This window comes from Pagrus major, chromosome 5 (assembly GCF_040436345.1).
Source record: "Pagrus major chromosome 5, Pma_NU_1.0".
Classification (NCBI taxonomy): Eukaryota; Metazoa; Chordata; class Actinopteri; order Spariformes; family Sparidae; genus Pagrus; species Pagrus major.
The window spans coordinates 20193711-20220074 of NC_133219.1; the positions used below are offsets into that span (position 1 = coordinate 20193711).

The 26364-nt window shown below is 41.4% G+C and overlaps 1 protein-coding gene across 1 annotated transcript in view; it reads left to right on the plus strand.

Moving 5' to 3' along the window:
- Positions 1-24387, plus strand: part of nos1 (nitric oxide synthase 1 (neuronal)) — a 36853-nt gene extending 12466 nt beyond the window's left edge. The window contains exons 4-28 of the mRNA XM_073466206.1: positions 468-613; positions 2797-2959; positions 3228-3319; positions 5349-5490; positions 5585-5724; positions 6623-6797; positions 7677-7778; positions 8560-8754; positions 8985-9070; positions 9658-9802; positions 10709-10813; positions 10896-10954; positions 12248-12364; positions 14185-14359; positions 15285-15423; positions 16068-16146; positions 16347-16540; positions 17270-17439; positions 18740-18950; positions 19928-20015; positions 21009-21130; positions 21335-21483; positions 21837-22031; positions 22759-22877; positions 24246-24387. Coding sequence (XP_073322307.1) covers positions 468-613; positions 2797-2959; positions 3228-3319; positions 5349-5490; positions 5585-5724; positions 6623-6797; positions 7677-7778; positions 8560-8754; positions 8985-9070; positions 9658-9802; positions 10709-10813; positions 10896-10954; positions 12248-12364; positions 14185-14359; positions 15285-15423; positions 16068-16146; positions 16347-16540; positions 17270-17439; positions 18740-18950; positions 19928-20015; positions 21009-21130; positions 21335-21483; positions 21837-22031; positions 22759-22877; positions 24246-24261 — 3324 coding nt within the window. The 3' untranslated portion in view covers positions 24262-24387. The remainder of the gene's footprint in view (positions 1-467; positions 614-2796; positions 2960-3227; positions 3320-5348; positions 5491-5584; positions 5725-6622; positions 6798-7676; positions 7779-8559; positions 8755-8984; positions 9071-9657; positions 9803-10708; positions 10814-10895; positions 10955-12247; positions 12365-14184; positions 14360-15284; positions 15424-16067; positions 16147-16346; positions 16541-17269; positions 17440-18739; positions 18951-19927; positions 20016-21008; positions 21131-21334; positions 21484-21836; positions 22032-22758; positions 22878-24245) is intronic.
- The last annotated feature ends 1977 nt before the right edge of the window (positions 24388-26364 follow it).

The following is a 26364-nucleotide window of genomic DNA, read 5'->3' on the forward strand; positions in this document are numbered from 1 at the left end:
TGATTCCATTTGTTTGAATTAAAACATTTCCTAGGTCTGTTTCACGTTAGGCAGAACCGAGATTTAGCCGGTAAATCTTAAATGAATAGAGCAAGAAGATAATGTGATAGCTCTGTCTTTTGTAAATTAAGAGGATGCCATGCTTGTCTCAGGATGCATTCAATCACAATCCAGAGATGGACATAGAAACAGTCTGTCAATTCTGAATGCAACTGTTGTATTGTTTGTCCAGTAAAACCAATTAGCACAGCCGTTTTGTGCACCATGGAGCAAACATCTTATCTTCTGTTAGTGTTATGCTTTGCTGGAAGGAACATTTTGTGGACATTTGAAGATAAAGTGCCAGACAGTTCTACCATATGGTCATGATCACACAGTTCTTCAGCTAATCTTTATGCACCGAAAAAATAACCAGAATTCATCCCTGAAAAAGCCTCCCTCATCTGTCATGTTGTTTGTATTTTCAGATGCCAGTCTGCACAGAAAACGTGTGCATCGGGTCTGTAATGATGCCAAATCAGCAAGTCCACAAACCAGATGAGGTCAGAAGCAAAGAGGAGCTTCTCCGACTTGCCACTGACTTCATAGACCAGTACTACACCTCCATCAAAAGGTAAGTACAGCCTGTAGCATCTGCAAAGTTAAGTGTGTTAACAGGTCTCGGGGAGTGCTACTGCATATGTGAAAAAAGTTATATAAAGCCTTTTGTGGCTCCAGAGGAAGCAATAAGTCATGTCACTCAGTGGCAAGTTGCATTGTGGGTAATGTAGGCACCAGGTTTTGAAAAGGAAAAAGAATACATGGAATAAAAAAGACAAGTTACTGTTAACTGTTAAAAAGTGTAGTCAGTAATGTAATCACAATAATAATGTAATGTAACTCGATCACTTTCCATTACTTCTGAATTACGTAAGTGCCAAACACATGCAAATAAAGACTAGAGACAATAAATATCAATAAGATGACATTTACTTAATCTTAACAACAAGTGGGAATTTTGTATTCCATTTTCGCTCAGGAGCAGACTGTTGTGTGAGTCATCAAGTGTTATTTTGTGAGTGCCTATGCAAGGTTACAGACTAGTATATCATTATCTTAAATTGTTAGTAATCCTGTCAGTAATCCCCTTTTTTACAGAATATATGTAATGTATCTATCTAATCTAAAATAACATTTTTTTTCTGTAACTTTACCTTCTTTTTGTATCCCGATTACATAATCCTGTTACATGTATTCCATTACTCTCGAAGTGTGATAAAGTGTATTAACATGTCAACATACTGTACATCACAGTGCCAAGTCGGACAAGGAGCCTCAAGGGTAAGATACATCAAACAGCACAGGTGCTAGGGGTCCAGCCCAGGGTAAACTTGGGCTGGAAGCTGTAAACAACAACCCCTTTTGGTGGCGGTGAAACTGAAGTGAACTAACTGATGTGAAGAATACAATCTGGCAGTGACAAAGTGATAGGGCTGAGTATTTTCGGAGCACATCCATGTTCCCAGGGTCCTAAATTCCCCAGATCGGTATTCTGTTCACACAAATTAACCCTCTTGGTGTGTTTGGATCAAATAACACTAACCACCTAAACGTAAACCTTCTATTTGTGAGATGAGTTGATTTTTGAGCCTTGCTCTCAACTGATGCTTTCAGATTGGCACCTAGACCAACCTACAATCCCAAAGCGTCAGTATTTGATGAGTTTGGAGAACCAAAGGTTTTGTATTACTATCTCACCAATCGAATCTTTAACCTAACCCTGACTTCATATGGTAACACAGGTGTAACTCCAGTATTTGCAGGGGTCTTGATTATGGAACAAGTTGCAGGTGGTGGAGCTCACACACACACACACACACACACACAGGTTTGGGAGACCATAGATTATTATAAATATTCAAACGCCTACAACATTGGAGCCTCACGAGAAATAACCAAACTCAGACCATTAAACAAAATTGGCCAACAGTAAATAAAAAGTGACACCACGGCAGGTGCAACAAGCATTATGGGACTACGTGAATTAAATAACCTGACGCATGAATAAATTACCAAGGCAGACAGCACGAACATGTATAATATAACAACACAGCGGTTGCAGCCACCAACACACTTATTCAAGCAAAAAGACAGAGTTTTTGCACAACTTGTAGTTCACACACAAAGGTAAGTTGGACTCACCTGTCTGAATGGCCTCATTGAATCTACAAGTTCCATAAGTGCGTTCAGAGGTTGCTGCTGGAGGATCCACCTGATAAAACACATCTTAGCATTCAGCACGTTAGTCAAACCCAGAATGCAGCAATTGGGCCACACGTCGCGTGGCTCATTAAGACAGTGATTGTTAGTCTGGATGCAACAGTCTTAATGCTCAAAGTAATACAAGTAGTCCACACAAAAAAAACACTTTGTCAAAGAAAGGAGAGTAAATGTAATGTGTAACTTCCCCTGCTGCTCTAGATAAGCTAGTAAGCTAGCCTTGTTTAAGTCCAAAGCCGTCCTCTTCGCCATTCAAGTGTAGACAGTTACTGTAGGTAACTTTTGTTCCGACAAGAATGTAGCTTCTATCCAAACTAAATTCTTCTTATGACAGACATTTAGACTTTTCAGACACAGTTCCTGCCTAATAGTCGGCAGGTAAACGGCCAACTTTGGCACTGTGGCAGTTCATGGAACTACAAGTCATCCTTACGAAATGCCACAATTTACATACACCACCACTTGTGTTGTACCGTAGGTGTGCATGTATATGTTTTCCTGTCCTATGGTGCCATTGGACCTGTCTTGTCCTTAAAGGTTTGGCTCGAAGGCCCATGTGGACCGGCTGGAGGAGGTGACCAAGGAGATTGAAGCTTCAGGAACTTACCAGCTGAAAGACACTGAACTCATTTATGGAGCCAAGCACGCCTGGAGGAACGCTGCCCGATGTGTAGGGAGGATCCAGTGGTCAAAACTACAGGTGATATACAGTTTAGCTGAAATCATGGCATGGGGCTGGTGCTGCTTTTACTCTTTACATGTTGTTTTTGACAGTTCAACACGTAATGTGGGTAGTTTTCAAGATGTTCTTACTCAGAGACAGAGTAAAAGACATTTGGTTCTGTCACTTATTTGGCTTTACAACAAAAATATACATACTTTATTCATTTTAATGGTATATTTACTTACTAACAAGTCACTGTGCATAAATCTGGCTCTGAGTGTTTATTTCCACGTTTGCTTTCCAGGTTTTTGATGCTAGAGACTGCACAACAGCTCATGGAATGTACAACTACATCTGTAACCACATCAAGTATGCCACCAACAAAGGCAACCTGAGGTAAACCACACACACACATACACACACACACACAACTCTGCTCAACTATTTACTTAGTCTTGTTTCCTTTGTACAACTCTGCATGCGTTCCTCCAACTACACCCGGTCCTCTCCCCATCTGTCACTCCATGTTTCTGATCACCCCTCTGCCTGTCTGACTACTCTGACTTGACCCACTGTCCCATCTGTCAGTGTGTGCTCTGTCTCTTAACGCTGTCTCTGACACTATCTGCTGCCCGTCTATCCGTCAGTGTCTCAGCACCGATCATTGCCCCGTCGGTGAGGCGGCGGACCTTGCTAACAAGCAGTCATTTGTCAGACCTGCGCAGCACTTGCTCACTTTTTCTGCCAAGTCCTAATCACATGTGACACCTCATATTTACTGCTTGGATGATGGATAGCTCCTGACTCATTACTACGCTTAGCCCGGCCCTCAGAAGGACAGCCTGGATACACATGTTGATAAGAGCCAGCGCAACGTCCTGGCTGCGGCTCTCTCGGCCTGGCTGGCTTTAACCTAAATAAACACAGACGCAGAAATAAACATAGTGCACAATGGTGCTATTGCAACATGTTGCAATAGTTAGGGAAATATTCTGTCAATGTTACAAAAACAGAGATGATTCTAAGAGATGGCCTTAAAATGATGCAACAAACAAGATTTTGAGACATCATGTGGATATCATAGTTAATGTGATAATGTGCCTGCAGTGCAGTAAATATTACTGAAAATGATACATCATAATTATAAAGCTATGAAAATACATGATATCCCTTTTGAATAGGTTGTCAATGAACTAAAAGACAATAAGTTGCTGAATTAGTATAATCACAATTATAATGGGTTTATTATTCATAACAAATGGCTTCAGCAATTGTTTACGAACCATCATCTACAAATCATTAGTGCTTATTAGGAACAAATGTTGGGATGCCAGGTTGCGAAGAATCCTATTAGCTGGTGTTTTTCCTTTCTATTTAGTTACAATGCCATTATAAATATATTGAATGAATATGTGCACATCAGTTTCTCATCTGAAAATAAGCCATCAGATCTGAAGTCTTGAATGTTTGCATGTCATAAATGGATTTTGGTCCAGATTGTCTGCAGTCCCTATTTTGAAAAAAAAAGAATTGATCAAGTGATCTAACTGATCAAAGGGAGTTCTCAAAACCTGGGAACTTGTACATGTAATGGCTTGTAACAGTCTATAAAGCATTAGTTAATGACTTATTAACCATAATGACGCTGTTAGGTTACACTTAATTCCTTTATAAAGGGTAACATATTTGAAAGTGACATCAATACCAAACTGTTGCTGTACAGGAATATGATTATTACAATTATACACCTGGGATCAATTTGGAACTCATGATTCAGTATAATTATTAGCCTATTAATGTTCAATTAGGTAATAAACAACATTCTTTGCTCTTCATTCTTATAAATGATGTTGTTTACAAGAAGACAGAGAATACTGAAGTCTGATTGTACAGACTATGACTATTGGTTTCACCATTAACGCCAGTTTTCGGAGCCAAGCTGAGAGACTGTTTCCTGCAGATGTGGACTGCTAGCATCACTGGCCCAGATTCACACCAGCTGCTCTCCCTCTTCAGCGACTTACAACCGGCTTAGCAGCATTAACACTTCTGGCCGGTCATGGCATTAAAACGCCACAGGGATGTAGAACAGAACAAAGGTAGTTAAGCTACGAGTCCTTTGACATAACCTAATCAAAAATGCCGTTGGGCACGGATTACATGCACAATGCCAACCATCTGTAAGCAATCTTGACGATTAATGTACTTTTTGTTCATCTAGACCATTTAATGCTTTGTTGCAGTATGTGCTGTGATCAACATGCTACTGATCTAAGATATTGCTGTGGCACAGTTCAGGAATCTAATTGTTTTATTCTAAATGTTTCTCATGATAGTAATAAGCTAGTTTATGTAAATATTTTAAATGTCTATACACATTACTGACATACTTTTTTTTTCTTTTCATTTATTTGATGTTTTACAGGTCGGCCATCACCATATTTCCTCAGAGGACAGATGGCAAACATGACTTTAGAGTGTGGAACAGTCAGCTCATTCGTTACGCAGGCTACAAACAGCCTGACGGAGGGATCGTGGGAGACCCTGCTAATGTTGAATTTACAGAGGTACACAAAAGGAGGTGTATTTTTAGAGGTCAATGAGTTGAAGCTGCAAAACTTCCCTTCATAAGTTAGCTCACATGCTGCTTTTGGTCACTAGATCTGCATGCAGCTGGGATGGAAAGCTCCAAAGGGGCGTTTTGATGTCCTGCCGCTCCTGCTGCAAGCCAACGGAAATGACCCTGAGCTGTTCGAGATCCCCGAGGACCTCATCCTGGAGGTGCCAATGACACACCCAAAGTGAGTTATGCCTTCCCGCTTGATTATGCATGAAATACAGAGAATCTAGCAAAACAAGAACAGAGGGGACTGCACAAAAAGACATCCACCCCCACACACGTCTCTTAACAACACTTCTTAAACAATGGCGTACTTTTTTGCCAAGAAGTCTGATTGGGTTATTGTCACATTCCAACTGCGCTGAATATTCCCAGAAAGCGCAGCTATCCATACTTTATCTGTTGCTATGCCGGTTTTTGTGGTAACCATGGGGCTTGTTAGTGAGGTTTCGAGCTTCCTCCTTTTTCTTATTCTAATGTGTTTACTTTTCTTTCATGAAAACTTATCTGACATCGGTAGAAACTGCACAAACGCCACAAAGCCTTTGAGATCTCGAGCGTTAAGCTGCTGTATCTAAAACCCACGATCACAGTCAAGAAATTGCTATTACCACTACACTAGTTTTCACACATGCAGACACAAATGCAGACAGAGCTATCATTACATTGCTTCACGCCACAGAGAGCATTTCAGAATCCCTTGACACACTGATCTCCCTGCCAGACTCCCCCCAAAATTGGCATCTCCTGCTCGATGCCCTGCATCAACTGGCCCTCAGCTCTGGCAGCAGCTTGGCACAGGCGTGCGACCACCAACAGCGTCTCATCATTATACGAGATTAGACCCAGCTCTGCAAATAACACACTGAAAGCAATGTTATCAATCCCCCTAGAGGGTGCAAGGAGTGAGTGGGTGGGAGGTATATTGAGGTCCTGTCTGCTCAGTCCAGCACTGAAAAGCTGTCAAAAATGGTTCATTTGTGTTAATGTTGATTTTGGACGCTCTCCTTTTTAATGACACGTGTCTCAAAAAGACAGGAGCTGCAGCTAACAGTCATTCCCCTGTTTGCTCCGGCCAGGTACGAGTGGTTCAAGGACCTGGACCTGAAGTGGTATGGCCTCCCGGCGGTCTCCAGCATGCTGATGGAGATCGGCGGCCTGGAGTTCACGTGCTGCCCCTTCAGTGGCTGGTACATGGGCACGGAGATTGGCGTGAGGGACTTCTGCGACAGCTCACGTTACAACATTCTGGAGGTAGTTTTTTGTGCCAAAACACATAGAGTCATGCTCCACTGAAGGAATCAGAGGCACAGACTGACTGAAGCCTCGTGCAGAGAGGAGCATGTGTTGTGTCACCAAATGACCCAATCAGACCGCCATTCTTCCTCTAATTGGGCACACTGAGGAGAAAGCTAAATGACAGGATTGTCATGAAATCTTTGTGCTTCTTACAAATGCTCTTGGCATAAATTATCCAGTTTTCATTTCAATATTATGCCAAAATGTGTATTCATTTATCTGTTTATCTATTTATTTATTCATGCATTTACATATTGTATGGTTATACGTATTTGGAAAGGTAAACGGCATTGTGAGCTACTCAGTGGTAATAACTGCCTAAATCTCCAAATTCTTTAAGAAGAAACACATATTTTTATGTTGCATATAATCAGAGCAATCAGACTCTCTACTTAGCTTGTATTGTCCGGACCACTCAGTTAAAACCAGAGTGATCCGAATCTAAAGAGCACTTCAGGGCCCATGGCTGCTGGATTAGATGAATTTGCTTCACAAATGAAGCACGGACATTGTGCTTGCAGTTCTATTTGCCTGTGCACTGTTCTTTGGGTTTATCTTTTTATTTAGTTTATTTATTTTTTGTTTTGTACCAATTTTTGCATCAGTTATGTGGCAAATAAGAATACAATTTATTCCCAGCCCTGAACATTATCCACTGGAGTCTTCACTATAATTATATGCAGTTGTTAAAGAAAATGTAGAAAATGTTTTTATTTCTTCTTCTTCTTTTTTTGCCGAATGCATGAAACATAGTTGAACATCACACTTGATTTAGAAAGTTTAATAAGAAAAGGACATGACTAATCTTGACATTTTAATTGTTGTCCTATGTAGGAGGTTGCTACCAAGATGGCCTTAGACACCAGGAAGACTTCCTCCCTTTGGAAAGACCAGGCATTGGTGGAGATCAACATCGCTGTTCTTCACAGCTTCCAGGTAGATATAGTCATCTTGAACCGACAGCACTCACAAGTGACCATGTTTCATGGAGAAAAACATCAAAACATTCATTTAACACCTCATATAGCTCCTGCAGCGTAATATACTACTCGTCTGTACATTTTTAAACTTAGCATGTTCTGCCAAAATCTGACTAAATATGTCTGTCTCTAGTGCAGATCGCTATTTATGTTTGTCACTCATGAGTTGCCTTCAATGTTAGTACATTGAACTTTTATGATACAACTGCTGTAATTACTGAAGCATCAGAGAAAATACCATATTATAGAAAAGGTTCCTGATAAGTGACATTAATGCAAAAGTGCTTTAAACCTGCATTCTTTCATTTTGACTCCACTGGTTTCAAAACAAGTCAGATTCTATGTAAGCTTATGAGAAAATGACCCTACTTCTCATTTGATTTATTACTTCTGTAAACATTTTCCTCCTGAGTTTATGGTCTTGAACGCTAGTTCAAGTCTTTTTCAATACAGCATGATGTTCATTGTGAAGGTAATGGTCCCATTTAGAGTAAAATAGACAACAAATCAGGGTATGCTCGAGAGTGTGGCTATGGGATTGAAAAGCCTCTACCATGGCATTTCCTTGGGTTCTCAGTCAGATCCAATCAGTATCCTCCCCAGCACCACACTTTCGTACAAACATGCTCACTTCTTACTCAGTGGCGATGGCCATATGGCCAAACTCAAAGCCGATGATGGGTTTACACTTGAAAAATACATAAATGAGTGTTTGTGTTTGTGTCCATTATTTTTAGACATGCAAAGTGACCATAGTAGACCATCACTCAGCCACAGAGTCCTTCATGAAGCACATGGAGAACGAGTACCGGGTGCGAGGTGGCTGTCCTGGAGACTGGGTGTGGATTGTGCCTCCCATGTCAGGAAGTATCACACCGGTTTTTCACCAAGAAATGCTCAACTACCGCCTCACCCCTTCCTTCGAGTACCAGGTGACCACTGGCATAATCATAGACATGCACTCATGTTTACAAACTGGGAATCATTATGTAGAGTACCAGTTAATCAGGCACATTAAAGAAAATTGCGCGCAGCAAATTGTGAATTGCTTCTTTTTTATACCAAGTCACTCTAGAAAATACTGAATATCGCAGATGATGTCTGAGTATCTTGGAACCTTAAACAAAGACTGAACTCTAATTTCTTTTCCCATATGCGAAAGCCTGATCCCTGGAATACCCACGTGTGGAAAGGAGTCAATGGGACGCCCACAAAGAAAAGAGCCATCGGATTCAAGAAGCTTGCCAAGTGAGTGTGCAGTTGTACAGAAATATTAGAAGAAAGCCATGCTCGGTTTTGTTAAGTGAGTGTTTTCTTTCTTTTCTTCCTCCAGCATTTATATACTCAAGGTTGAATTGCAGCCCTAAATGTCAACGATAATGTAGTGTAAGATGTGCGTATGATAATCTAGAGCCAAACAAGTAATCATGACAAAAGTTAGACACATGGGAAGGAAGCTGGAGTACTCAGCGGTGAAATTCATCCAATCAACCCCTCGGGGAGTAATCAAAGCTTTGTCAGTGGTTTGTTGGTGTATGCATGCACTCATGCACGCATATGTTCTGCTATTAATGTAATTGCCTCGAGGATATGATAAGCTAGGTAATCACAATTGTCATCCATCCGCTACCCCGACATAATGTCTGCTGCCTGCTGAAGTGAACCACATTACCCTCAATAACAAATGTTTTACCAGATGTGAGGGAATCTTCTGGTTATGACAGAGGATTAAAGGTTGCAAACTGTGTCACTGGTCTTTGATTGAATGATTTGATTCGTTGTCTGCTGTTTTTCTGTGCATCTCATTCCCTCCATCCCCCCCTTCGCCTCTGCAGGGCTGTGAAGTTTTCGGCCAAGCTCATGGGCCAGGCCATGGCCAAGAGGGTGAAAGCCACCATACTGTTTGCCACAGAGACGGGCAAGTCGCAAGATTATGCCAAAACCCTCTGTCAAATATTCAAGCACGCTTTTGACGCAAAGGTAAGCTTGCTCCTACCTTGCATCATCTTAACCGAGAGTTCAACACGAGCTGACCTGTAATTGTGCAGACGCCTAATTGAAAAAATTCAAAGAAACCATTCCTATATCCCTCACCCCACGCCTCTCTGGCTGACGAAGTCAAGCAGATTCCAGCTGAGCACAGGCGATGAGAGGGTTGAAGAAGAAAGTGTGTCTTTTGTCACATTTTCTTCTTCTCTCATGCAGCAGAGTGCCGCGGGTCGGAAGCGAGATTTAACCAGCGAAGCGTTGAGCAGAGTGGTAGTTTAAGACAAGATCCTGAAGCACCCCTGGCTGTGCAAATCTGTTTAGAAAAAGAGAGAGAGGGGGGAAATAAAAGCTCAACATGCTGCTCTCAATCACACACTGTGTGCTTTTCCTCCAGGTCATATCTTATTTTCCCTTCCTGTTTTCCCTGTGTGATCAATCATATAAGAACAGATCTGTGCGTGCAAGTGTGTGGATGTGTGTGTCACTGAGAGTGGGTGTCTGTAGATGGATCGCAGGGCAGATGTGAACGCCCGGGGCAGATTCTTGTTGTTGTGGGGCTAAAGCCTGTTTCCTCTTCACGCCTTGATGTTCCGTGTGTCTTTGTGTGTATGTGAAATGCCAGCGCGTTCCGTGGCAGACAAACCATCATGATGAGTGGTGTGCATCATGGATGCTCGTTGTGCGGCAGCAGCATATTATCATCTCGTTAGAGGCGAGGACAGAGTGGTCATTACAACCTCCTCCTCTGCCAGTGGCTGTGTGTTCAGCCTTGATTTACACGCTCAAGTCATCCGTTGTGTGGAGTGTGTGTGTGCGTGTGTGTGTAGGAGACGAAAGCGAGACAAACACCACACCATGTGAGTGGAGGCTGAAGCTGTTTCTTTGTGACATCTGCAGGTCATGTCAATGGATGAATATGATGTGGTGGACCTGGAGCACGAGACGCTGGTGTTAGTGGTGACCAGCACGTTCGGCAACGGTGATCCACCTGAAAATGGAGAGGTACGCATGTTGTATAACAACTCCAGCTAACAAAGCAAAGATGTACAGATGGCTCACTGCCTTTTTGTTTTGGTCACTGTAGAAATTTGGAGGTGCCTTAATGGAGATGCGCCACCCAACATCCAACACAGAAGACAGAAAGTGAGTGAAGTCCCTCAGCCTGCGTTTGTCTGTATTCATGCTTATCAGATTTTGTCTTTTCTTCCCTCGCAATATACGTCTGTGTGTCTCATCCAGTGGCGGCTTGTGACAAAATTTTGGGGTGTTGTTTTACAGTAGTTCGCTACTTATTGCCGCTTTTTTTATTCTCAACGAAATATTACAAAGTAAAACAGTGTCTTTTAAGATTCCTTAAAAACCTAATGCAGAAGATAGGGTGTTTATCAATCATGCTGTAGCGTCTTTTCTTTTCCCCATCTCCTCTCTGTACAGCCATCAAGTGAAGTGTTTCCACTCTAGTTTCTGTACCTTACAGTGGATTTCGGCACCACCGTGGATCATTGCGGCAGGCGAGAGTGAAGATAAATCCATTTTTAAATCCCAAAAGTTTAAAAAACAAACTCTGTACTCTCCTCAACTCCTGGTGTTTTCCTCCGGATTCTGGAGGAACTTCTGGATACTGAAGCTCCAGACGCCAGACTGCCCGTGGCTGTCTCGTCGCAAGCTCCAACAGCTGTCTGCCGTTTAACGCTAACAGATCCAAAACACTGTCCCTCCGCCCTGCTTTTAGTCCAGTTAACCGCACATTGACTGCATATCATGTGTCCAATATCTGAATCAAAATTCTCCAAAAGGCATCAACACCATAAATTCAGCTGAGAGATCAAGTTCAGTGACTGCAATTAGCTGAGGTGAAGCCGAGCAGCCAGCTCACGAGTACCTGTCACTCAATTTAAACGAGTGACTCATATAATGAAGTAATGAATTAGGTATAGAGACCAGAAGGGTTTTTTTTTTGTACCAGGCTGAAAGCACGTTTATTTTTGCTGTAAAGTTGGGCGTTTTAACACAGGCTCTGAGCTTTTGTAGCCAGCCTCGAGTGGCCATTCGAGGAACTGCAGATTTTGGTTCATCCGCATAGGCCTTATTTGTAACAGCCAGAGGCTGCCGCTTGGTCCCACCCGATGGAGGACAGAGGGAGTCCGTACTCCTCTGCCCCCCACCACCACTTTCCCCTCCTCCCCGTCTCGGCCTGCAGGTGTCGCTGTTAAGGTGTTTTTATAAGAATTTCAACAATAGACTTTTTAAAAGAAAAGAGAAAAACATTTCATAAATTTTTCAGAGTTTTGATAATGCTTTATTCTAACCAATTACTCTTTTTTTATACTCTCACTTTTCCATCTTGCCTCTCAAAAGTAGAGGAGAAACAACCTCCTCTGCTTCTATGAGCCAGCCTCCACTGGTCTCATATCTGTCTGTTCACCACATGTACAGGAGCTACAAGGTCCGTTTCAACAGCGTGTCCTCCTACTCTGACACTCGTAAATCATCCAGCGACGAGCCAGAAGCCAAGATTAACTTTGAGAGCACCGGACCTCTCGCCAACGTTAGGTAAACAAAACCAAACCAGGTCAAAAACAGTCATAAAACTGGAATGGCACACAGTACAGCAAATACCTCTGCCAAGGCCCCACAGTCCCCTTTTCATACTCATACTCATTGACACCAGGCACCAGATTTAATCAATTTCATGTATTATTCCCTGAGAAATTAATGAAAATGTCGCAAAAATCTTGCAATGTTAAAGACAGTGAGAAACATATTTCTGGAACCATCCCTTTAACTGGATTCACACCAAAAGTTAATGGAGTCTATTCTTGGCGGAGACTCATCCTCCTTCCAAGTTTGGTGGAAATCCATTCTGCAATTTTTGTGTAAGCCTGCTGAAAAACCAACCAACAAACAAACGGACACGGATGAAAACACACCTCCTTGGCAGAGGTAATGAGCCTGTCTAAAGAGTGCTATCCTCCCCAGTAAGTATTGATGTGGTGATTTGCAGGTTAAAAGACATCTAAACGTCAGGGTAAGAATTGTGATATCAAAATTAGATTCATTATGGTCTTTGACATGTTGCTGAAACAATGGTTTTATGTTACCTTAAAGGTGCAGTATGTAAGACTTTAGAAAACATTCAAACATTAACTAAAATTATCACCAGAATGTGAAGAAACAGCAGCATCATTGCTAACTATGTAATGTGTTGCAGATCTATCTACTGAAGTTAGCATGCTAGCCGGCTAACCCCAGTCTGTCCTCGGCCAAAGCTCCTGTGCTAGCAGTGTAAACACCAACAGCGTGCTCCGAACTCTCCGAGAATAGCAGCAGTTAGTGGTTACATACTGCACCTTTAATGTCGGAAGAATATTCATTCATCTCCATTAAACCCAGTTTTAATTGAGAGTTGTGTTTATCTATTAACCTGCAAATCACAAAATCAATGATTACTTTGACAAAATTAGTCACGGTCTCATTTCAATATTGTTTTATGGGACAATGACTAATGGATATATTCATTTTACATAGTACAGAAAATAATGATTCAAGTGTCAAGTATCCTATTCTGTATCCTGTATCCTACGTATCCTAAGGTTGCTTTGTATGTTTCTTCCATATTGTTACTTACAAAGAAAAAAAAACAAGTCTGATGGATATAAATGAGATTGTTTTTGAGAAACAGAGCCACAGCCTCGCCTTGAATTTGGAAACAGATATCGACAAAACACTTGGCAGCACAAGCCATATTTCAACAGTTTTGTACGTGGGTAACACAAGTAAGTAAAGTGAAGCTGCTGGTTTGGCTAGCTTTGCAACTAAAGGAACAAAGTGAAGTTAAGCAACAAATCTGGAAGTCAATTTGGCAACAGTAATTATCATAGAGATAATATAGAGACACAAGATAAAAAAGACCTTAAACACTTTCTGAAATACAAAAGTTAAAAGTGTTTTTATAACATCATGATTAACTACTGAAAATCTCCTTATTTGTTAACTTGAATTTTCATCCTACTCAGTTCATATAGATTCCTTTGCTTGTAAAACGTATTTGGGATGACACGTCTTATACCAGTGGACAGTTTGCTGATCTGTTAAAGGAGAGAAGACATTTTGCTCAAACTTGAACCTGATGTGTGTTGACTGCTTCACAGTGAAGCAGCGGAAGGATAACTTGTCCGTTCGCAGAGAAGTGATCTATTTCATGTTTACATCTAGACAGCGCAAGTATTTGTAAATACGTCAGCTGTTTTGGTGCCTTTTTAGAGGGAAGAAAGTTTCTAACGTGGGCTCCGTGTATTCGAATGTCTATGTTTTTTAACACTACAGCACCTGCCTCTCTGTCTTTCTTCATATGTGTGTGTGTCTCTGTTTAGGTTCTCAGTGTTTGGCCTTGGCTCCAGGGCCTACCCACACTTCTGCGCCTTTGCCCACGCTGTGGACACACTGTTTGAAGAGCTGGGGGGGGAGCGCATCCTACGCATGGGAGAAGGAGATGAGCTGTGTGGCCAGGAGGAGTCATTCAGAACCTGGGCCAAGAAGGTTTTTAAGGTTGGTTTCATGGGCTGAGACCCTTTGGGCTCAGTTTAATTCAAAGGTTTTCAAAGTGGGAGGAGAGCCTCACCAGGGGGGCTCCACGCAAGTTCCGGGGAGGCTCAGTGAATGTAATATTACATTAGTTTTTATATTAGTTATCAAAAGCACATCATATAGAATAGTCACATGTGGTTTTGTTAAAGAGAGTTCAGAGATACTGTAGTTTGTTGGAATGTTGCTGTTTTTCCGACAGTCAGAAACTCATAAATTCCTAAGGAAAGACACTTTTTTTATGTATTTGGTCTCATCCAAAGTTATGGCAAACAGTAATATTAGAAAAAAAAAATTAATAAATCAAAATGAGGAATGAGGAACTGAATTTAACAGAACTGATGACATTACCAAAGATCTGTAATTGTTTTGTTTGCCAAGAGGGCTCACTTGGAACAGATTTGACAGACTTCGTAGCAAACTGAATTGCAGTCTTTTTCTGTTTATTGTTGAAGGGTGGTCATTTTTGACCTAGCTTTTATAGAAGAATTTGAAAATGTAAATGACAGTGGGCACGACATCAAACCAATGATCTGTTGATCTTTACAAATCCAGATGCGATAGTCTAACGATGGAATAGCTGCCAGTGCTGAAAAAGGTGTTTAAATTAAATCAAATCACAACCTTAAAGTCAAAAGTCAAATCATGTCATGCATTTGGAGAATTGTGAGCCCACTTAATATGGTTCCCTGTTTTCTGTGCAGCCACAACAACATAAATAAAATAAGAAAACCTTTTGAAGGCATTTGGCCAAACATAACCTTGAGCTGCTGACCGCAGACCTACTTAGAGTGCAGGAGATCATTTTCGTAAACCTTTGCGATTCCTGTGGAGGTGTGATGGGAATCTGTAAATAATGGCCGTGTTCTCTCCTGTTCTTCGTGTCAAGGCTGCCTGTGACGTGTTCTGTGTTGGCGATGATGTGAACATCGAGAAGGCCAACGACTCATTGATCAGCAACGACCGCAGCTGGAAGAAGAGCAAGTTCCGCCTGACGTACACAGCCGAGGCCCCGGCGCTCACAGAAGGTACATGATAATACTGTGGGGCGCAAGTGATGAACTGTTGGTGGCGTCTTGATTATAAAGGGGCGATAAGTGCTCATAAGCACTGAAGCACAAAATGATCATAATACATCCATACAGGGGTGGTGATGTTATTGATTAAGACCAGCGACTCCATTATATTGCCTGGAGGTGAGATTTGTGGCTCTGTTGTGGAATGAAAAATGATAATGCAGTGGGATTTCAAGCTCTTTGTAGCTATCTAGTTCAGATTTGGTCCAAAATTTTGGACCAAGTCTGAAATAGATCAGTGGCTCTGCTGCCTAATGAACATAGATTAATTAGTAAATTGTTGCATTTTAAATGAGATAAAGATTGTGAACTAGGCCCGACTACTATGACAGTAATGTTAAATTTCCTCTGTTTACGAGAGATTCGACTTTATGGTTATTTAAGAGTGTGCAGTTTGTGTTGATGTTGACCTGTGTTATACAGAAAGGTGTAAACATGGGCGGGCAAAATAATAAGAACACCTGTGAGAAATCCATTAAGTATATTTTCCAAAATGTTGAACTTTAATAAAAGCAGATCAGGTATATAGATGACACTATTTCTTTAAATGGTAAATGACATGTATGTGATGTAGTTTTGTTTTTTTATGCCAACAGCACTGTACAACATTCACAAGAAGAAGGTTTATGGAGCAAAGATGCTGGAATCTCAAAACTTACAAAGTCCCAAATCCAAGTATGTACCAACACATGAGCACACTGACAGGAAATAAAATAGTCTCATATTTGTCTGTTTTGGTTAACATGTGAAGCAGTGTTTAATTTATCTAACGCACTCGTCTGGTGTCCAACTCCTTCACTGTGGTGTGTAAGCTAAACGGAACAGACTGGAAATGGTGCCAGGTTATCCCCCAAATCTCTGATCTTTTTTTGCAGTCGCTCCACCATATTTGTGCGGCTCCACACAAACAGCCACGTCAGCCTGAGCTACCAGCCCGGCGACCATCTGGGCATCTTCCCTGGCAACCACGAGGACCTGGTGACGGCTCTCATAGATAAACTGGAGGATGCTCCACCTGTCAATCAAATAGTCAAAGTGGAGTTCCTGGAGGAGAGGAACACTGCCCTGGGTGGGTGATGCTACAGCAACGTCACGCTACTTTTACGCACACGGTGGGCGAGCAATCAGAAGGGTTGCGGTTTGAAATCTGGGCAGGATGTCAAAAACAAAACATGAATAAGAAACAGTCTCTCAGTCACACTTTGGTGAGGTATCTATGCCCAGAAATCTTTCAGTGAAGCCGCATACTGGCAAACAGTTGTGTGGAAACTGGGTGACTTAAGTGCGATTTTCACTGTGACTGTGAAGCAAGGTGTTTCTTATACACAGTGTGTAGGTGTGTGTGTGTGTGTATGCTCAACCCAACTTTAACTAGAGGAATTAAACAATTCTTTGTAATGACCTATTAAACTTCCGCTTTAAAACACTTTCTCTTGTCATACTAGACTAGATCATCTGTTTTGATAATTTGTGATGCCAAAGTCTTTGAACTTGGCTAAAGCACTGTCATTTTTTAAAAGAAGAACTCTTTGTTTTAACCACCTCTTTTAGCATTAAAAAGCAGTATATATAAAGACCCAAAGATCAAGCACCTACATACACTAACCAAGCAAGTTTAAAGAAGTTTGAAAATGCCTCCAAAAGACATGAAGACATTGTCTGTCTGCTGCACCTGGAAACAGGGCTGAAAAGAGGGAAACTGGGCTGATAATTCCCATTCATGTTACGCATTATCATATGATCCACTGTTGATACAAAATATTAATTAATGCAACCGTTACATTTTTCTTTTCTGTAGGTGTAATCAGTAACTGGACAAATGAGACGCGTATCCCTCCCTGCACCATCTACCAAGCCTTCCAGTACTTTCTGGACATCACCACCCCGCCGAGTCCTGTGCTGTTGCAGCAGTTTGCTGCTCTGGCAACCAATGACAAACAGAAAAAGAAACTAGAGATCCTCAGTAAGGTAAATTCACTTACTCTTCGGCGTTACCATTAACACTGACCTTTTGAATTATTGAGCTGCTGCTGTGCTGAGCGCTCAGCTTGGTTCGTGCCCAGACACATAAGGGATTTGCGATGTATGTGCGTGGGCTATATCCAAAAATATGCTCTCTCGCTTTTTTTCCATGTCAGAGGCAAATGTATGCAGACATTTGTTCACTTTTTATTAGAGCGTGGTTCTACAAGAAGTCACCATGTGTTCAAAGCATAATAATAACCAACACATTTATCATGTTGGCTATCAAAATATGGGAGACAGTTTTCTGTGTCTGAAAGCCGATTTGATGCACTTTGCACCGATGGAAATACGTACAGTAGGAGTGAGCTGGCGCCAAATTAAAGCGGCTGATCGTTCTAACCCAGAGCCATTCCCCCTTGCAGTGCCTCCCACAATTCACTCTCCATTTTTGTCAATGTGTGGAAAAGGCTGGCTGAGGCCAAGCAGTGACTCATATGCTCATACATCGAATCATTGTCACCAAAGCAAGAGGGAGAGATGGAAGGCTTTCTGAATGCAGAAAAAGAAACAGTACAGTAGAATCAGCACTGCAGATCTTTTTTTTATTTTTGTATGCGCTAAATCTCAAGATCATTTCAGGACTAATGCAGGGTTTGGACACGTCTAATCCTCTTTTTTTATATAGATTCTCATAACAAACACTAGAGAACGGTCAAGTTGTCATGTTAGCTTTATTTTTGCATTGCATAAAAGAAGGATATATTAACAATATATCAATGAAACTAACTTTATCCATCTCTAAGATGTCCCACAGCCCCGTCTGTGTATCAAGGTTGAAAAACCCCAGGCCCAAAGGTACTTTTGCTGTTGAAATTTTGCTAATTGTACATACGGTGCTTCAAACAGTGCTTCAGGCTCAGAATGGAGACCACACCAGACTCCTTAATGGGCACTGTGTCGCTCATTAGCAGCTTGAGAACAAAGCAAAAGATGGGAAGATATCAAAGTTTTTCCAACCTGGTGGTAGTGCTCTATATTCATCACATCAAAATGTCAGCAATGACACACAAACACAGGCGGGCAGTGAATGTGGAACGGCTCTGCTGGTGGCTGCCTCCGGCTCTCTAATCAAAAACGTTTACAGATCTAAAAGAGGAATCCATCCTCTATTTTTTTTTTGTTCTCATGGCAGTCGGTTAAGTAATTGGAGCAGCAACAATTCAAAGACTGAAGTGGACAGAAAAATCTAATAAATATTCACCCGTACTTTAATCCCACCTTGTCTTTCTCCTCAATATCTCAGGGCTTGCAGGAGTATGAAGAGTGGAAGTGGTACAACAATCCGACGCTGGTGGAGGTGCTGGAGGAGTTCCCATCCATCCAGATGCCCTCCACCCTGCTGCTCACCCAGCTGCCCCTGCTGCAGCCTCGCTACTACTCCATCAGCTCCTCTCCAGACCTGCACCCAGGAGAGATCCACCTCACCGTCGCTGTGGTCTCTTACCGTGCCAGAGGTAAGGACATACAACCTTGTAAACACTCCTTTAACCAAGCTGAGCATTTACTAACATCTCTCGAAGGATTTCTGTGTGGGTGTAAATGCAGGTGCTTTGGTCTTTTCTGCTTACTAGGTGGATGAACTTCAATGCTCCCATTAGGCTTTTGAGAGTCTAAAATTGGTATCTTCTTTCTTTTCTGTCTTTTTAAATGGATAATTTCTTTACATTTCTGTGAAAAGTGCAAAACAAACTCAATCATACCCTGTGATTTCTACTAAAATGTATTTATCATTAAGTTATTGCTCGAAAAAGTGCATACCCTGTATATATATTTTGCATCAGTTCAGTTTATGTCATGGATAAAAGGCAGAGTGCTGTGGTTCTTTCAAGGTTGCTGCAAAGACTTGAAAAGTCGAATGACTCACCCTCTCTGAAAACCCTCGGATGGCTCAAAGAGCATTGATTGCAAGTTATCTTGGAAAGCCAGTCTGCTTCATAGGGCAGCCGGACCACCACTGTAATTACAAGAAATGTAGATGTGGAAACACCTCAGGAAGATTTTCTATCTGCAAACAGATTCTATTTAAAGATATGGACACAAACACAAACCAGAGAAAGCACTGCAGGTATACCAGCCTGTCTGATGGTATGTACAACGTTAGTGCATAGCATATCACAAAGCTTTTACAGCTTCACCTTTGCAATTAGCATCTGCACACTCAGCCTGTCGAGTATCAGCAAACACTACCATATTCTACCTACTATTTTCTCTCACATGTGTAATGTGCACTTGTGTAAGCATGTTACTGTGATTGTATAAGTAGTGGGTGAATTACTATAATTTCCCCTCAGAGGGAGAGAGAAGAATCGCCCTAGCCTTGGGAAATGTGCTAGGGCCACTCTCTTCCCATTTAGTGTGTCCACTCACAGAGAGTGGGAGGAGGAGGGGAGAGGAACAGGTAAAGTGCTTGCTTGGTTATCATCCCTTTCAGATGGAGAGGGACCTATTCACCATGGAGTGTGTTCGTCGTGGCTCAACAGGATAGAGAAGGGGGAGATGGTGCCATGTTTTGTCCGAGGGTAAATATCACAGTATATTTCACATGACTCAATATTGTGGCATGTTAAAGGAAACATTTAGTAAGTTGATTTGCTTTCTTGCTGAGCTAGCTCACTTAAAGCAGCTATAAGGAGCTTACATTTGTCGATTCTGGCAGATCCCGTGCACAAAAGCGGAAAAATGTTCTACCGTACTGTGCTTTCATTTTGTGACTTACTATTTTGCTGGGAATCCGACCTGGTGACAGGCATTAAGAATAACTACATAAAAATTGCCAATCTTGTTTGCTTATGTAGAGGCATCAGTATTAAAGTGAGACTGTTTCACAACCAGTTAAAAAGTCCTTGTCGTATATAGTATTTGACTGAGCAGAAAGAGTGTCATATTTAGCACACAAACATCAGAGTTGGCTAGAAAGCAAAACTTAGATTTTTCAGCAGGTGAACCAAGCTAAGTTAGCCCAATAAGTTAGCATAATGTAGTGACTGCCTATTGTTCCGATGGCCCATTATTTTGAAACCCTGATAGCCCCAAAAATGTTCCATTGGACTGCAGGTCCATTTGTTATACCAAAAATAAATGGCCACTACTCAAATGCACATTGTTTCAAAGATATACAAACTCTCACTGAGTTTTTGGCCCTTAATATTCTACTGTTTGGTTAGGGATGGGGTAGCGTTGTTAGGCCCATTAAGGGCAAGACCCCCGCCAATTCAGCACCATGGACAGGGCGGGCAGTCACTGTTTTAACAACTGCAAGGTGAGTGTCTATATCCAGAGCAAGAAAAGGGACATTGTATGATTGTTGGGGATTCGGAATAATGGGCCATCCAAACAATGGCATGGCAAACCTAATATTAAGCATACAGACATGAGTGATCTCAAGCTAACTATTGGCAAAAAAGTAATTAAGCATATCTCCCAGCTATTTTTTTTAAGTAAATTTCAGAAGCTTGCTATATTTTGGATATATTTCTTACTTCATTTCTTTTTTTTCTATTTTATTGTTGTAGTGCACCATCATTCCAACTTCCCAGAGACAACCAAGCACCTTGTATACTGGTGGGCCCAGGAACAGGTATCGCCCCGTTCAGAAGCTTCTGGCAACAGAGACTATATGACCTCGAACACAAAGGTTGGTTCCTCTCTCATTCCTTTGTATGTATAACCTCCTCATATAGAGGCTTTTTTACAGTGGATTTTCACTGCTGCACATGAAACTGCAGACAGAGTCTTCAGTTTGATGGTCAATTATAAGAATATCCAAGCTTATAATCCTCCAGTTAAAATGACTGACTGACTGGTGACTGGTGAAATAACTTGCGCCTGTCATCTTTAGGAATCGAGTCGTGCCCCATGATCCTGGTGTTTGGTTGTCGTCAGAGTGAGGTGGACCACATCTACAAGGAGGAGACCATCCAGGCCAAGAACAAAGAAGTGTTCAAGGAGCTCTACACGGCCTATTCCAGAGAACCCGGCAAACCAAAGGTACAAGCACTTAACTGTCTGTAACTGTAAATGAGTCAGCTTGTAGAAACCCAGAGTAGAGAAAGGGCTTTTTTTAAAAACTCTGCCTTCTTTGCTTTTATGAATATTTCTTTTTGTTTAAGAAATACACAAAATTAAGAGTCTGGAAAGATAAATACATTGTTCCATACTCTGTTATTTATTAAGTCCCTGGACACCCACCAGCAGTCCTCAGCTTTCAGTTTACAAATCCTACTTCATGTTACTTTATTCTCTCTCTGTCAGTGGTCTCCTGACTCTGCTTTTCACTTTGCTTCCTCTCACACTTGACTTCCTCATGCACACTCATCGTTCCTCCTGTGCCTCTCTGTCAGAAATATGTACAGGACGCACTGCGCGAGCAGCTGTCAGAGACGGTGTACCAGTGCCTGAGGGAGGAGGGAGGACACATCTACGTGTGTGGGGATGTTACCATGGCCGGGGATGTTCTCAAGACTGTCCAGCAAATCATCAAGCAGCAGGGCAACATGAGCTTGGAGGATGCTGGCTTCTTCATCAGCAAGCTTCGGGTAAGAGAGAGAGAGAGAGAGCAACGGTGTAGTTCTTTTATGCAACATCGTCACCATGATGTTCACCATCAAACGCCGCTGAGCAACTTGGAGTGATGGTAGCGTGCAGTGCTTTTCACCATTGAAGTGGTGCCCTTGAGAAATGCAATCCACCTCCAGTTGAACAGGCAGCTTCTTCACATGAATGTATGTAACTAAGTGTATGTAACAAGCCTACAATTAACACAATTAACACATGTCCCTGTGTAGAATACAAATGGACTGAAGACTTTTTTCAGTACTTGTCGGTGAATCTGTAAAATGTTGTGAGTGCAGGTATCTAAACACAGTCAGTATGCTTCTGTCAATCAACAACTATTTAATCATAAACATTTTATGGTGTAAGAGTAGATAAAGACACAAACCTAATAGAAATACTGTAATGCTGTATGTAACTCCAAACATAAAACTCTCTTCATGCTGACGATCTGTATTCCCTGTGTTAAACCCTACACAGAAGGAAATAGTCTGTATGCAGTGTGACTACAAGTTTAGAGTTCAAATACTATCTGTAAAACCTCTGTGACCTAAATAAATTTCTGAAAAGAGTTACAGGCGAAGACCATTATGGCTGTTCCTAAGATCTGTCTGTATATTCTCGTATTTCTTTGTGTTTCTTTGAAATCAGCAGTGTGATTCATATTCGCTTCACCTTCTCTCTGCACTTTCATCATCCCACTATATCCAGGATGAGAACCGCTACCATGAGGACATCTTTGGTGTCACCCTGCGCACGTACGAGGTCACCAACCGCATTCGTTCAGAGTCCATCGCCTACATTGAGGAGAGCAAAAAGGACTCAGATGAGTAAGTAGTTTGTGTCTTTAATTTCTGGCGTTTCCTAATGGAAGATTCTCAGTAAAAAAAAACACACATTGAACCAAGTAGGCAGTAAGAGAGAAAACGTTAAAAAGGCAGGTTTTTATCTTAACGTCAACATGAATGTGCTCTGTCGGCAGTCTAGCTGCACCAATTCTCGTTCTGATATTGAGGAAACAAACACTCTGTTCTCTTCGCATTTCTTGAAACCAATCACGATTGTCTTGGGAGGCACTAAACCCAATGAAGTGATGGTGCCTCTGCAAAATAGTGCCAGGGGAAGCTTGTTTTGCATAGCGGGAGATGAGTCCTGGAATTAAAATGTTTAAATCCCTGCAAAAGAAAAAAGGAGAGCTGCTAGCTGGTTTAGGCGACCAGGTTAGGGTTGGGGTAACTTGCCATTTTCAGCATGTAGGTTGCTAGCTCAGAGCTTTTTTGTTTGTTTTTGGGGGGTTTTCTCCAGTATTTTATTTTGGTTTAATTTTGTTGGAAGGCTGACTAATCAGAGCATGAAAATTGGCTTTTTATTTCAAATTAAACATTTAGCAAGCTGTGCAGCATTAATATTCTGGCTATTGTGTTTCAATGGTGCTTTAGGAGACAGTACAACTTTTGTTCCAGTGCTCTTATGGGCTTTTCAGTTCTCAATAACGTGCATTAAAACAGGATTGTCTGTCTTACTAGAAATAGTTTTAATATTTCAGCTGTTAATAAAATCCCTTGCTGAGCATTCAAGATGCAACCTTACCACAGGCCTATAACCTTTAAAGTGGTATACTAGACTTCCGCTAACTTGCTAAGCCTTGTGGGAAACCGGCTTTTCATTTTTTATTTTTTAAAAAGTGTTTTTTGCACAGCCCATTGAGATTTATCTCAGCCCGTAAAATGACCAGAGCAGCTCTATCTCTCAGAGACATAACTCCGGTCTGCAACCTGTAGTTGTTGGCGACAATGCCAATGTCTTACCATCCCTCGTTTCAGATGACACAGAGTGGAAAACCAGAGAAACCCGTGGAGAAGGGCCTTTAAACTAACAGGATTAGAGTGAAAGCGAGTGTGTCTGTTCCATTTCTGTTTTTGTTTCCGTCGTTATTTGTGCATATTCAAGATTAGACACTTCATATACCCTTGCCATGAGAGCAAAACAAGGGCTCTACATAGCCACTATGGCTCATTAAGCACCAACATAATGCATCACAGACGATGGTTCCTGTGTGGATTGTCACTTGAATTTCACATTTGGCCATCAAAGCCCCTGCTCACTGGATGAGTAATGACTGTAACATCTCTATTTCTATGTCTCTGTTGCTCTCTCTGTCTGTCTCTCTGTCTCTCCGTCTGTCTTCTCTCTCTCAGGGTTTTCTGCTCATAAGTCTGTGAATCGGGAGGCTTTCCGACGACAACCGGTTCAGAAGACACGGCAACGCTGGTTAAAGAATACTGTGCCAATTTTTGTACTGTAAAAAAAATGGATTTCTTTCTTTTTTATACCACTTAAATGTTTCTGTTGGGCTCTGCGATTTTGTCTGTAGCAAGTTGGAAATGTTCTGTTCTCTGAGAATCTGTTTTGCTTGTTAATGATACTTCCAAAAATTATAAATTGATCATTTGATTCATAATGTGTGCACCAAGTGTAATGATCTGCCTCATTGTGAATGCATGACCAAGACAAGAATATACTCAAGAAATATAATATAGTCTGTGTTATTGTTACAGTTAAAAGGCTTTTATTGAGGTTTTATATTTACAAGAAAAAGTGTGGCGTTTAACAATGACGTTTCTGAAGTATGAATTAATTCGACTTTAAGTTTCAGGAAAGAATCAGGGCTGGTCAACTCTGTTTTTATCAAAGGCTGTAAATTCAACAGAGAGAGACAAGTGAAAGCTGTACAGGCATGCAGATAGAAATACTGAAGGACAATTTTGGCAGGTTGTTGACAGGTCGTCCTGAATTATGAAAACAGCGATTCTGTCACAGCCTCAACAAACATATTATCTAGCACTTCACTTGCAGTCCATTAAAATGCATCAGCCTCTGTGCCAGCTGTCTGTTTAGTGGCCTGTCCGTCCTCTCATAACATCATTATGTTGTCTGTCCCAGCTGGAGCTTGCCCAGCCCACAGCAGCTGCATAGGAATGTGCAGGGCGGTCTGAACCTGAGTTACTACATTTTAAAATAAACTCAAATTATCAACAAATAAAAGTCTTTTTTAAAAATATCTAAGTATTGATGTGTTGACTATATTAAAAGTAAACTGATTTTTGCCAAATCATATAATCATGGTGGAGGGAAATTGGGAAAAAACCTTATTTCTTGACCTTTGCATGGTTATTCAGTGATCTAATCGGGGATTGTTAGACATTTTGGGAGTCATTGTTGAGAGTTGTTGAGAATATCGACACCACTCTCGTGTGTCTTTTCACACAGGGTTAAAGTTAGCCTGAGCGAGGCCTTAGGTTAGCATTAAAACTGGTAACGGGGGAAATGTACAATATGTCTGTACTAGCATCCTCAATATTAAGGCCTTAATAACAATAATTTATTAAAGCTGTAAAAACAACACATTGTGGTTTTACAGGATGTTACGCTATGTGCTGGACGTTTCTTTTTGGCTGAAACCAGGAAGACACCCCCTTGGGCCAAGGCTAGCTGTTTGAAATGTTACCACTCTTGACACACATAAAACTGCAATTTGTCATTTTTACACTTTGGTTTTTGTACGAATTAAACTAACAAGATATGAGAGAGCTGCTTGGGGGAAGATTTTGTTACCTTCGGATAGAGCAAAGCTCGCTGTTTCCTGTTTCCAGTCTTCATGCTAGGCTAAGCTAACCGGCTCCTGGCTGTGGTGTCATATTAACCTTATAAATGTAACAATATCTTTCTATCAGCAACCTAAATACTAACACGTTAATATCTAATTTATTTTAGCTGTAGCCTACAAATCTGACACATTCTGGTATTACGGGATGTTATGTGCTGGAAAGAAGTTGTCATGCCAGGCTAGTTGTTTCCCCCATTTCCAGCCTTTATGCTAGGCTAAGCTAACCGGCTCCTGGCTGAGGTGTCAAAATTACCATACAGATGTAAGAATATCTCCCTATCAGCACCATGAATATTAACACGTTAATATCTCATTTGTTTTAGCTGCAGCCTACAAAAATGACACATTGTGGTGTTACGGGATGTTATGTGCTGGGTGTTTTCTTGGCTTAAAACAGGAAGTCACCACTCCTGCAAAGAAATTGTCCCGCCAGGCTAGTTGTTTCCCCTGTTACCAGTCCTCATGCTAAGCTAATCTAAACAAGACATAGAGTAAGAGAGATGCCTGGGCGAAGAAGTTTCCAGTCTTTGTGCTAGGCTTAGCTAGGCTAAGCTAACCAGCTCCTGGCTGTGACGTCATATTTACCATACAAATGTGAGAGTGGCATCAATTTTCTCATCTTACTCTCGGAAGATTGCAAACAAATGTTG